This window comes from Bombus pyrosoma, linkage group LG4 (assembly GCF_014825855.1).
Source record: "Bombus pyrosoma isolate SC7728 linkage group LG4, ASM1482585v1, whole genome shotgun sequence".
Classification (NCBI taxonomy): Eukaryota; Metazoa; Arthropoda; class Insecta; order Hymenoptera; family Apidae; genus Bombus; species Bombus pyrosoma.
Window position 1 is genome coordinate 2,300,953 of NC_057773.1, and position 14,153 is coordinate 2,315,105.

The 14,153-nt window shown below is 36.3% G+C and overlaps 1 protein-coding gene across 11 annotated transcripts in view; it reads right to left on the bottom strand.

Annotated features, from left to right (window-relative positions):
• Nucleotides 1–6,365: 6,365 nt before the first annotated feature.
• LOC122567103 (rap guanine nucleotide exchange factor 2-like) overlaps nucleotides 6,366–14,153 on the bottom strand; it is a 254,187-nt gene continuing 246,399 nt past the window's right edge. For all 11 annotated transcript variants that reach the window (XM_043725311.1, XM_043725318.1, XM_043725309.1 and 8 more), the window contains one exon: nucleotides 6,366–12,637. In XM_043725311.1, the coding sequence (XP_043581246.1) occupies nucleotides 12,606–12,637 (32 nt within the window). In that variant the 3' untranslated portion in view covers nucleotides 6,366–12,605. The remainder of the gene's footprint in view (nucleotides 12,638–14,153) is intronic.

The following is a 14,153-nucleotide window of genomic DNA, read 5'->3' on the forward strand; positions in this document are numbered from 1 at the left end:
AACCAGGAATCTGCCGACCTCAGGATATGTAGATAACACCTGGTCATGCGATAGTGATGAGAACAGGCGGTAGCCGGATTCCCACCCGTGGGATATGTGAATGATAGTGAGGAGGTAAAGATTCCAGTCCTTTAGTCAGTAAACCAGTCTGTGTTTCGCTATTGAAGTGTAACATTGTCCTATTAATAAAGTATACGAACGGGCTGTTGCTCATTCGCCATTTTTTATAATACCTCGTCATTTATTACGTGACATTCTCTTCGATAATCGCCTCACCCCTGGGCTCTCTGGCCAAGTGTCCGAAGACTAGCTCGTGCGGAGAGAACCTCGTTCCTTCATGTACAGAGGTGTTGTAGGAAAACATGGCCAATTCCACCCATTCATCCCAGTTTCTGGTGTTTTCTATGTACAGTTTCAAATATTCAGTCAATACGTGGTGAGATCTTTCGATCGAACCATTGCTTTACGGATGGTATGCCGACGTGATATATTGTTTGGTGCGAAATCTCTTCGCCACTTTCTTCATTAGCGAAGATATAAAGTTCGCTCCCTAGTCGATAAGAATGGCTCTCGGTGATTTGAATCGGCAAATAAATCGTTTCACGAAGACGTCCGCTATCTCAACCGAAGAATTCCCTTCCATTGGAATCCCGATCAAATACTTGGTCAATAAATCTTGAATTGTTAGTATGTATTTATTTCCTTTTTGTGTCTTTGGCAATGGACCGACGATATCCATACTAACTTTGTCGAAAGCTTTGCCCGGTGTATCTATGAGCACCATTGGTTGTTTTGCTTTTACTCTAGTCAGTTTCTTCAATTGGCATTCCTTACATGTTCTCACGTATTCTTGGATCTCCTTCTTCATGTTTTCCCAATAGTAATGTCGTCGTATTCTTTGATAGGTCTTTGTTACTCCTTTGTGTCCCGCTACAGATGATTCGTGTTTTTCTCGTATGATGTTACTTCGCGCTTCCACTGGTGGGGTGATTACTTCCCCGTTACAAATGGTGATGTGTATGGTATTTACCAAGAATACCTTTTTCAATTGCTTAATTACGTATCGCCACGGTAGCTCCTCTACGTCTCCTTTACTGATACTGAAGGATGTCAATTGTTTCTCATTTACCACGTCCAGCAAAGATCTTAATGAGTTTAACAAGTTTTCCGATGTTATTGGGACGTTTCAATTTTCTTTCACTGGTAGAGATATTATGTGTTTTCCCGAATCCCGATGCAATCTTGCTTTTTCCAACATTAGGTCTTCATAATGCGTTAGTTTCCCTGCTTCCCTCATTTCTAAGGCTCCCATGTCCACTGCATTTCCCTTTGTATCGATAAAAATCACCTTGTGATCGTTTATTTTTACTATTGAGTCTCTTGTTTCTGAGATCTTTAATTCCGCAAGTACTGTAGTTTTAGCCTTTTCTTCTTGTTTTCCTGGATCATAGAAGTGAGGCAAGCCGCGTGGTCTAGCTTCAAATATGGAAGGGTCCTTGGTTGATGTGTCTAGTTGGAATCTTTTTCGGAGAGGATAACGAATCGGTGAATCTTCTTCTCGCTTCCTGATCGGCAGGCACACCTCCGGGGGGTTTCTAGACAATGCGTCCGCATTTGCGTTCGTTCTGCCTTCTTTGTATCGAATATCGAATTCGAAATACGACAACTCTCCATTTCCAGATTCTTGAAGTAGGATCCTTGATAGAATGCATCCATACCAAAGATTTATGATCGGTTACGATGGTAAATTTTTTCCGGATACGGTCGGAAGTGCATTGCGCTATAAACGATTGCCAGACACTCTTTTTCTATGGTGGAGTAATTCTATTCGGCGGGGTTCAGTAATCTCGAGGCGTACGCAATCGGTAGGTCTTTTCCGATTGGTCCTTGACTTAGTACGCCGCCCACGGCGTATCTGTCGTATCTGTCGTGAGGTTGAATGGTTGAGAAAAGTTTGGATATTGTAGGGTGGGTTCTGTTGTGAGTGCCGTTTTCAAAGCGTTGAACTCGTTCTCTTGATTCTCCACCCACTTGAAGGCAATGTCCTTTTTTAATAATTGCGTCAACGGTTTCGCGATTTTGGAGAAATTTGGTATAAATCTTCTGTGGTATCCTGCTAGTCCCAGAAATTGCTTGATATTCTTTGCTTTCTTCGGTCCTGGAAAGTTTGATACCGCCTCGATTTTCTTTGGGTCTGGTTTAACCCCATTTTCACTGATCACGTGTCCTAAATAATTCACTTCATGTCGTAAGAATTCACATTTGTCAGGTTGCAATCGCAATTTGGCTTTCCTTAATCCGTCCATGAGCTGATTAAATTTAATCTCATGTTCGCGGAGGGATCTGAAATAAATCACTATGTCGTCCAGGTAGACAAACAGCTCTATTCTCTGCAGTCCTGATAATATTGAGTTCATCAATCGTTGGAACGTCGCTGGAGCATTTTTCAGTCCAAAAAGCATCCGCTTGAACTGAAAGTGACCGTACGGCGTTGAGAATGCAGTCTTGTGGGCATCATTTGATGCTATACGGATCTGGTGGAAACTAGATGCCAAGTCGAACATGGAGAAGTACTTCGCACTTCTTAATTGGTCCAATATCTCCGTGATGTTAGGCGGTGGATAAGCATCGCCTATCGTTTTGTAGTTCAGTTTCCTGTAGTCGATAACCAATCTCCATCGTTTCCTTCCTTGTGAATCCGGCTTCTTCGGAGAATTGTAGGGAGACGTCGATGGTTCCACGACGTCCGTTTCCAGTAGTTCCTGAATTTGACGGTTTATCTCTTCTCGATGTACGAGTGGATACCGATACTGTTTAACGTTAATCGGTACCTCGTCCGTCGTAGTGATCTCGTGTTGCAGGATATCTGTCCCTTCCAGTGTCTTGCCTGGAAGATGAAATCTGTCTTGATCTTTTTGTATCAGTGCCTCAACGTTCCTCCTCTCTTCTTCGTTCAAATGTTCCAGTCGTAACAATTCTATTATTTTGTCGAACCTGGTCTCTTTAGATTTCGAAATAGCGTTGCACGTTGTGCTAGAGAGCGAAGTAAGAGTTCCAAATTACTTAATTATCATCTTAGGTATGGTAAATTCATAATCCCTTGATGTGGTATTAATTATCCTTAGATGACCCCGTCCCTTATGGTTTTTCACAACCGTGTTTCCGAAATAGACTCCCTTAATTGGTTCGATTTTGGGAACTACTACAACTACACGAAAAATAACTGGATGGCCCGCAACTGGATGGCTATATTACTGTCTGCCCTAGAGTTACCAGGCTCGTTGCCGTAATTCCTTGAATTTCGAATGATTCTTGCTAGTTGATGATCGCTGAATCGGATAAGGCATACTCGCATCTTTCCCCATCTATTATTGCCAGCCTGAGATTTCTGACGCGGTCCATATAATCCAATATATCTTTCCCTGGTCGTTGAAATACTGTTCCCAATTCTCCCCTATATTCGTTAACGGTTTTTCCTGGGCCGAACATATCTTTGAATTTGTTTCCAAAATCATTCAAACTTATTATCTAACACGGCGGGAAACGCGTGTTCGCGAAGCTTATTCATTAATAATTTTACCAATTGAGGCTCTTGATGCCTTGGAACCATATTTCGCGCATATATTGGAAATACTCTTCCTCTTCGTAAGATTTATAATAACATTTCGTGTATAGCATAACGCGTCAGATACTTTGAAACTTGAAAAATAAACTGTAATCTACATTTTCGTGCGTGATGTTTCTTTGTCTAGCTTGAAGTCTGGAGACACCCCTACAAATATAGCCCAAATATTTCTTAATCTACATGTTTATTTCAAATTATCGGTACCACACTTATCTGTAATGGGTGCAATGTTAATGTCAAGAGTAAAAAAGAAAGCGTTACGTTTAAAAAGGTATTTGTTGTTAGTAAAATATCGCAAATAATAGCAAACGATATGAAAAATATTTCTTTCTGAATGGTATCGTAAGATCACGCATACACGCTATTAAAATTATTTCTTCTAATGGAATTTCAAACATCCATCAACTGTTATGTCTTTATTAAGTATTACGTTTCTCACAATTTTAAACGTCCATCACCTATTACGTCTTTATATTAAGTATTACATTTTTTGCAACAGGTATTACATAATCGAGATGATGCGTTAATAAATTTAATTGCCGGTTAATTTGAAAGTCACTAAGAAACAAGCGGAGATATAACGGAGATTGAACGAAGATACATTTTTTTTAAATAATACTATATGTATTAAAGCCACGCTCTATTTCCATGATACTGTTTAGTCTGGAAATTACGCGTCTGAACCAATTCTGAAAATGGAAATCATTAATTATCTGCACGCTGCTAAAACGGTTAAAGAACATCACGATGTTGAAAGCTTAACTTAGAGGCTGGTTTTTACAGTTACGTTTATGAAAATATGTACGTCTGGAATAGTAAATTGTGAATGCTTGAATTTCAATAAACCGGACGGAACTGAACGATTATATGAGAACACCGATTTAACGAATATTATTTAAAGCAAAAATAAAGTCTCCAATTTTAGGAATTTTTAAATGATTAATAAATAAAAAATGATTCAAGTAATTGCTTAGTTTTCAAAATGTCAGTTCTTAGCTGGCAACTCCAAACAACTACTGACCTAACTGAAGTAACTTTCGTAGTCTTCTTTTTACGATTGTTAACGTCACGCAAAGCGAGTCTAGCAAAATTGATGTCCGTTCTTTTTGAGATAAAAACATAGTTATACGTATTACATCACTTTAATTACGGCTAAACCTCTTGGGGAAAAAACTAATCAACTTTAGTTTTATAAATTTTTCAATTTCATTACTCAGTTGGATAATTACTGTTCGACTTCTAGAAAAATAATAAAACAAATAACTTTGGACAAAATGACAAATGACAAAAACTTACTTCTATGATTGTAGGTATCTTAAGAACATAATTATTTATATTAATCTTAAATCTTAGAGCAAATTACAAATTCAATAATGTTTGTAATATCGCCATTTTTGTCTACTCTGTAATTTATGGAGTTGATTAAAGGTATAACTTTAGAACAGCTCAATTATGTAGCATACTTCTTGTAAAATGTTATAGGTCGACAGCTGTAGTTTTAATAACATTGTAGCGAACACCAAGTAGATTTCGCATAAAACTTAGTCGGCTCGAAGCAAAGTAGATAATAATCTTATCGACAGGAATTACTGTTTTATCAAGTAATCGATCTTTCACAAATTCCATAAGCGAAGAAACATGTACAAAAAAATGATACAATTTATAAAATAGTATCAATCGTAATCTCCGTATTACGATAATCCCAACAATACTATTTGTTGACTAGAATTATATAATCAATCTTCTGATATAGAAAATTGAACTTATTTTTGCGTTTCGAGTAAAACTTCACTAACAAATTTGTTACTTAATTTCGTATTAGGATAAGGAGATTAGAACTTTACAAAGTTTGTCGAAAAATCTCTTTACAGATCGCTTTTAAAATTATCTTCGAGTTAATTTTCTGAAGGATTCGATATAACTCTATGAAGCATCGATTCGTAACGTTCACATGCTTGCTATTGTAGAACCAATGTTCTACAAAGGAAGAAACATTTCAAAGACGATGCATTCGAGTCGCAATTTTACGCACAGCTGACTTCGCTAACTCTTTGCTGTCAGTTGGTTCTTGCCTAAAGCAATAGGTGGTTGTCGATGCCACGTGTCGATCCTGGAAACAATCTACAATTTTGCATTCTGCAATCGCAGAATCTAATCAAACCAGCTACAACAATTTAAATAACGTAACATAATACCATCGACGTTAATTCTGCAAATTATTTGGGTAAAAATAGGCAAAGATTCAACTATAAATTTCGGCAAATATATCGGATGTAGAGAAAGGTTCTGTACCGCTATAAATTAGATTTAGCTCCATTTTTTAGAAGACTGGGATAATTTGAATTGTTCGATACTAAAGATACAAAGTGTCCTTTTCCACGAACAAAATCTGATAATTAAAACTAACATAAATAATATCTATAAATAAGATCTAATAGCTCCATTTGTTAGCAAGCTGCGATAATTTCAATTGCTCGGTACTAAAGATATCAAAGTCTCTTTTACGAACAAAATCTGATATCTAAAAGGTACAAATCTGATAATTGAAACTAAAGTCTAATAGATGCAAAGTCCAGAAAATCGAAGCAACGATACGTATAAAGAAGATTCGAAAACTTCGAATGAAAATTGCTATTTTATAAAAATAAGGAGATTTAATAATTCCAATTAATGTTTATTATTTTAATATTTAATCAAAGAGACGTCGCACGTGAATGAATTACAAAGTAGCCTTTACCAATCCTTTAGTAGCTCGTATATTGTTCGATAGGGATTTTACAGGTGTACATTAATGGGAACAACATCTATGTGTGACTCATCGTAAATACAGCCGGAGTTTTGTGTCCATCATGCTACAAATCGTTTAATACGTGTTCGATACAATTTGAACCATCTATTTTAATAATCGGTAGACTTCGTTTCTATACATACGGTAGACAGATATACAAAAACATCATATCGTACAAAATAGTAGCAGTAGTATCACCACCAGTTTCGTTCCCACGGATTCTCCTTTTATATACGGTACCCGCACATTGACCTTCGATATTTCCAGCTTATCGTTCTATTTCGTAACAAACCTTATAAAAATACGATCTTCTAACTCTTTATTTGGCCACCGTTCTCGATTCGTTCCTCTTTCTAATAAAAATACACAACCTTCCTTTCTTCGTTTCTGAATTTTGGATATATTTCGTAAGAGTACGATACTCAAAGAGCTATAATAAATCGTAATTTTGTACCCCGTTTTTCTTCACCTTTTCTTTTACTTTCAATTAGAAACTACGTACGATAATGAATATATGAAATCAAATAGAGTCTCCAAAATCAACCTAAAAGTCTCATTTTTTCTTCGCCTCTCCATTTTAACGAAGAAATTAAGAATTGCCATAAATGAATTATACAACGACGACTCAATGATAGCAAAATAACAATGTATCCAGATAACGAATATTGATGTATTTCTGAAAAAATATATAAAATATTGAAAGTAAAATACCCATTATGATATCTGATAAATGAAACGAATTTCCATTTTGATTCAATTTCTTCAGTGATTTCATTAAAAAAATGTGTCCATAAAAATGTACATTCACATTGTTCTAGCAATAAGCATACAAAATGATACCTAAATATATAAATAAGAAGTTTGATAAAGGCTTAATCAAATTGTTGTCTCAGCCTAATATCAAGAAACTACTAAATATCAATAAAATAAACAAGAACTCTTTTTAATTGGACATTGAGAAATCATATTTTATTTTTAAAATAGTACCAAACATAAAACAAACAATAAGCTTTGTTAAGCAATTTGTCCGATAGTTAACCAAATTATCTTCGATCGTTTCAATCAGTCGCCAAATAAAGAGTTAAAACGCTTTCACCTTATACAGCAAAGAATCGAAACGACTATAGTGGTCGTCGCCTCACTAGTTGCGCGTGTGTCTCGACCGTACATCGTGGAAATTTGGTTCAACATTCTCTCGTTCACGTCGAAATAAGCTTCTAAACCGAAACTCAGTGGCGTTCATGGAAAAATTCGATGCTTTCACTCGATTTTGCACGGTCGTTTTCGTCAATAAATATATACCGTACACAGAGATCGGTTGAAAGAGGAAAACAAGTGAAAAATCGCGGAAGGATTGGCGCGTTTCACGCGCCTCTTATTATCTACAAAAAGCCATATTAGATGAGCCATTCGATGACGAAAGACTTTTCTCACTTTTCTACTCCAACTTCCTTTCTTTTGCTCTTCTAATTTTCTCCTTTCCTTTTTGCTCTTTTTCTCTTTTAATTTGGTTGTTCGCTTATTATTTCTCTATCGTTTCTTTTGTACTTGTTTTATCCCATTTTTAACCCTTAAAGGCTACCATGAGCGAAATTTCACTTTGTGTACAAATTTTGTTTCTTCATAATATATTAAACGTACGTTATATTCAACATTACTCAGAGTTTTGTCTTATATTAATAATTGCAATTGCAATTTCTACTTTTTTATTGCATACAATAAGAATAACGTTCAAACTGCTGCAATAAGGAGGCAGCTCCATTTTCCAGTAATTTGAGTAAACCAACAGAAACTAATTTTTTGAAACGTACTACAAATTCACAGTCGACTAGTATTTCTAGTTATAAACTTTTTATTTCTGAATATGAGAGACACTCGAGTATGAAACCTATAGTTTATTCTCTCTTCCAACAATTTAAATTATTGCTGCGATCCCGTCAATTGCATTTGCTTGACTTTGTCATTTATGAAAATAACGAAAAATGTGCCGAGCCAGGGGTGAAATTTCATTCACGATAGTATTAGCGTGATTTTCTTGATCAATAGTTTCTAAGGGTTAGTTTTCGTTTTATCCTCGGTTATATTCGCCGCGAGGAATTGAACAACGGATCAGAGGACTAAATGAAGGATTAAAGGCATTTCGACGCGTGTTCGGATTAAAAAATGAAGACGAAAAGAAATAAACAAGGAAAGAGCTTTGATTTCCATCCACGAAACCAAAAACGCACTGGGGGCTGTTGTACTATGATCCATGATTTTTTTATTAAACAAATTAAATACAAAAGGTCGCATCTTTTTTCTGTGTTTCCTTGTTACTCGTACTGCCAACTGCGACGCGCAGTCGCTCCATTCTCGAGTTAATATAAATAATTAAAAACAACAGAAGAGAACGGGGGAGGGCAAAGGGCATTAAATAAAAAGTAAAAGAAGTCATCGAGGGGTAAAAGGAGGGCGGAGTTCGTGGAAGAAGACAGTTTAAAGGCTTTTTCTACATGTTCTGACACTCTCGCTCGCTCTCTCTCTCTCTCTCTCTCTCTCTCTCTCTCTTTCTTTCTCCATAAACATACTTGCATGCGCGCATTACAGAAACTCTACGACAAGGTGGATCGTTTCGTTTAAAATTAAAGGAAGAAGGAGAACTCGAGCTTCGGCAACTCAAGACTAGTGAAAACTTAATAATCGCCTGTGGCTCATCGTATTACTCTCATTCGAACGATTTCGCTCATTTCTTACAACTTTTTCGCCTATCTCGCTTCCATCTCAAACCACGAACTTCAATTCATTTTCAAATTTAATAAGAATGCTTTTTTAATCGAATTACATTACGTCATATGACAAACGTCATTAGTAATTTGCCGATTTCATTCGTCGATTTGTTAAATTTGAATTTCGCGGGGAAATGAAGCGCAAATTGAAAAATTCATAAAGAGCGACGAAATCGCGAAAATTGAAATAATCGGTGATGCGTAAATGCTCCTTGGAATGAACCGCGTATCCTTGAACCGCCAAAGATGCAAAAAGAAAAACGAACAGGGAAAGGAAAATTCACGAGCAGGAAGATCGTTTCAAGAAAAAGTTTGTAAAACAAAACAAAAGATCATCGATCTTACGATAAAAAGCTCGGATGAAAAAGAAAAGGGAACGGAAATAGCATCGTTTTCTTGCCTGTTTCGTTCGTTTGTTCCTTCTACGCTCGAGTTACGAAGAACCTTCTGATCGATATTTTAAATGCTGCTGGACACAACGCTCGCCATTATCAAACACTTCCTTCGAGAACGTTCGATTAATTAATAATATTTAAAAGTCATTAAAGGATATGTACAAAGAGATATTAATATGAATATGCAGTAAATGTCGCCGTTGCCGCAGGATCCGCGCGAAACCCAGCGACTAACATGGATTTATCGATCGTCCTATGGTTCGACTTGATTTGTTCGCGCGGATCGAACGTGGCGAGGATCAGCACGGTGTTCAACAATCTGCTAGTGTCTTTTGTGTTTTCCAAAACAGGTCTGGTCAATATTAACACATTGAGAATAGCCTGTCGCGTATGGGAAGTATTTATGTCGGATACTATTCACGATGGGACGCAACAACGTGGAATGTCGATATACGACACGCTCGAAAGCCTCAAGAATTAGCTTTTTTCAAGAATTTTTCCAAGAATTTCGAGCGTTTCAGGGCTCAATAGAGAAAAAAAAAGGGAAGCACCGTGTTAATCCTCGAGACTGCTGCTCGCTTTGCACGCGCATTTTGGCAGATCGTTCATCGCGAAAGGAGATGCCTTCGAAATTAGGCCCTCTCTGCCCTAATACAACCGCATTTTCGTATGTTCGATATCATCGACATAGATAGTTCTCGAGCCTTGCGCGAGAACGAATTTTTTAGATCGCAGAATTTTTTGTTTGCACAAATCATTGTTATTTTAGCTCGAATATTTAATTGTCTTGGCGAATTATCGATATAACAATTGTTAATCTCGGCCTGTCGACGAGATGCGCGATGATATTTATCTTTTAGCGGTCTTCTCTTTCGCTTTTGGGAATCTATTTCTTCTCTCTTCCCCTGAGACAGAGGCTTTGAAAGAGGCGGTCTTGCTGCTTCGTTCTCTTTCGTTTTAATACGCTCTTCTCGCACGGCGCGGATTATACATATAGATATATTTATATATTTATAATATATATTTGTTTTTTTATATATAAAACTAAAAGTACCGTGATACTGATAAAATTTCGGAAAATATTAGTTATCGACGAATGCGCTTCGGTGCTCCGTAATATTATTTTTCGATAACGATAGATCGAATTCGAGAAGGTCGAGAAATACAAGTTACAGCAGATCTAAAATTCGTTTTCGATTAATAATTAATTACCTCGGTAAAAATAAGTTGAGCATACGCGATGCATATCGATTATTATATCCTCTCTCAATTTCCTTCCTGAAACGCTTAATACCTTGTTGTTATATTTGTTTCCTCTCTTTCTTTCGCTCAGACTCGCATTCGCTCTCTCGCTTTCTCTCCCTTTCTATCACCCAAACTCCTCAAGCACGATCTTTTTACTTTTAATTTTTACTCTCGATTGATTCTTCCTTCTTTCTCGCGTTCCTATTGAATCTGCACTCGCGCTAGATAATATTAAACACTGGAACAACGCTACGAGCGCTATAAGCATACTCGTACATCACGGATAAACGCTTTAAAAATGAATTTCAAAAGCCCAGGAACGATACACATATGCATCTTCGTACAACACACCCTCTCGCAACAGACTCGCTTTTTCTCGTTAGTCCCTCGAAAAATACTTTGTACTTATGATCGCGTCAACGATAAAACTCCGTACACATACACATCGAAGCCGTAAAATCAGGTCTCCCCTTAAACGCCATCGATACAATAAATTTCTGCTTTCGTGACACGCGAATAACATTCATACTGTATACAACAAGCGAAAAAATAAAAATGAATGATTACTCGAAAGCTTGTCACAATTATCTGCCTTTAAAAAAATGTAAAAACACAAATAATACGTAGCTTGAAATTATCGAAATTCTAAAAATCTGAGCATCGATAGAGACTGCATACGATACAATCGAAACCACATTCGATGGACATCGAAGAAGGATGTTACAAAAAAGAAAAAAAAAAAAAAAGAAATAAAAGAAAAAGAAGAACGGCAAACGTTAAATTTGCATATGTATCTGGTTTGATTCGCTTTTTTGCACACTGAATTTCCTATCTCTCGGCCAAACACGCGTACATGCAATAAACACATTCACGCATACGTCATTCTTGCTGAATTATATGCTACATTAAACGCTACACGCTATATACACCAAAAGACGTATACTTAAGCTACTCTGGGCGTTCGGGGGTTAGCCTAAAAAGTAATATAATACAGGACACGCCATCATTCGTACTCCCTGCGACGATTACGCGGTATATATAACATCTTTGGACTCGATTTATTACACATTTATAGAGAATTATTACTTATGACCGTAATTTCTCGCGCCTAGTCTCTCTTTCTCTCTCTGAGTAGCCGCTACGTGAAATTCAACGTGGCACCTTTGTATCGGACAACATATCATCAGTCTGATACAAACGTATTCTATGTCGTTCTTCGTTTTGTCTTTTCTTGTCTTTGATCTTGTAATACATGTTTCATATATCCTCGTGTGCATATATATATATGTCCTTTTTTTCGTGATTGGTGCTCTCGTAGTATCCCGACAGGCGCAGCTCGTGAGATTCTCAACTTCTCTTCTTTTTTTATCTCGTTATTTTCCTTTTCTTTTCCTTAATAATTCTGGAAGACTAGCGCTTCTTCCCCTTTCTCGATGCGCGTTCTTCTCCAAAGTATTTCCTTAAACTGGTGTGAGGGCTCTCGAAATATCTGAATCGAAAGCACTGTGCGTGTGTGTCGATCAGTTTCATTTTTCGTCTATGCACCCCGTTGTTATTGGAGCAAATTCTTCAAAAATTTCTTGTCTTATATATTCATAGAAACTTTGAAAGCGGGTGCAAAGTTCGAGAAATTGTTTCGGATTCCTTTCTTAATGGGGAATCGTTTAACACGTGGCACGTAAGTTAACGACGAAACTGTTCCTCTTCTAGTCGCGGGAAATGACAATCTGTTGAGGAACTGAAGAATAATGATGACCGGGAACTCTTTACAGGCGTCGTGGACCATTTTAAACCGCTGATACTTGTGCATCTTCGTCGTCTGAAAAATTGTAACGTTTCCTTTAATGATCATTTCTTTTGCTCTTTTAGAGTCATAAAGTAATATTTCGATGGAATATGCTCGGGTGACTTGTCTACGTTGGCTGAATTTTTCAATTTTGACACTGATATCTATATATTTTCAGAATTTTTAATCGATGTTGAAGTTTATAATTTGTTACGGTTTTCCTCTTAGGATGTAATTTAATACTATGTCAAAGTATGATATAATAATGATATTTGTAAAAAAGAAGACAAATTTTTATGCTAGTTGCTTGAAACTCGTATTATACTTTTTTTCTGAAACTGTAATTTCTGGATTTTCATTTATTAAATTTCTAAAAAGATGTACTACGAATACTATGAATTGAAGCAATGTAAAGTTATCTAACTAATTGCCTATACACAGAATAATCTATATTAATTTATTAACTTAGACATTCAAATACACTGTTACATTACTACAAATTCTTTCATCTATTTTTCTAGCTCTATTATTCTATAATTCTCTTACCAACAACTAGTCGACAGCTAAAGAATGCATAAAATGAAACCTACTAATGCATAGCAACAGATTTCAGTACAGAAACTACAGTTTCGAAAAAAAATTAACACAACACGATTCAACAAGAGAAGGAACTTAAATAGAAAATAAATCAAATAAGAAGATAAAATAGGAAATTCTAACATACATTCTACGAATGAACTAAAGAGTAAAGTCATGTTCGCCAAAGTAGCAAGTCTCTCGGTGGAAAAAGAGAAACAAAGAATACATCTATTGAATTATTGTCGAATTCCTTTAAAGAAACCACCTATAAAATTGCGACTCTGTAAAATGTAACAAATTCTATGTATCGAAAGAAATCAAATCGGTCGAAACAAAAGGGATCGTGGAGTGACGTGAAGTGACGTGCAAATAAGAACAAAAAAAAGAAGAAAATTGGACGCAAGCAAGCTGTCATGCCTCGACACGGAGGGTGGAATACGAAACTATACAATATGCAAAGATGAAACATAAAGTATCGCAATCGAAAATAGTACCATCTGCTTGCAACAAGCTTCAAAAAAAAAAAAAGAAAAACAACAAGTACATGAAAAATACATCGATATAATTATAATTTGCTATAATATGCAACGAATTTTTCGCTGATCGAAATGCAGATTTCTATTACGCATAAACACAATGAGTACGGGTTGAATAATTCTAAGGTTAAAATAAATTTCAGTAAAAAGGAAAGAAAAAAAATCGAAATACTGAAAAGAAAATATAAAACATGAAGTTATAAGTTATGCACGCAGAAAACGCGTGGTTACACAGGCACTTTGTGTTAAAAATGTACAAGTGAAACATAGGCGGATATGTGTTCGTTATATACAAGTTCAGATGCGATCGTTGATGAGAAGATAAATTAGATAAATAATTAACATGTACATCGAATAACAAACAATGACGATTGAGAATCGTCCATAGACTTGTGTGTGTGTGTGTGTGTGTGTGTGTGTGTGCGCGTGTGTTC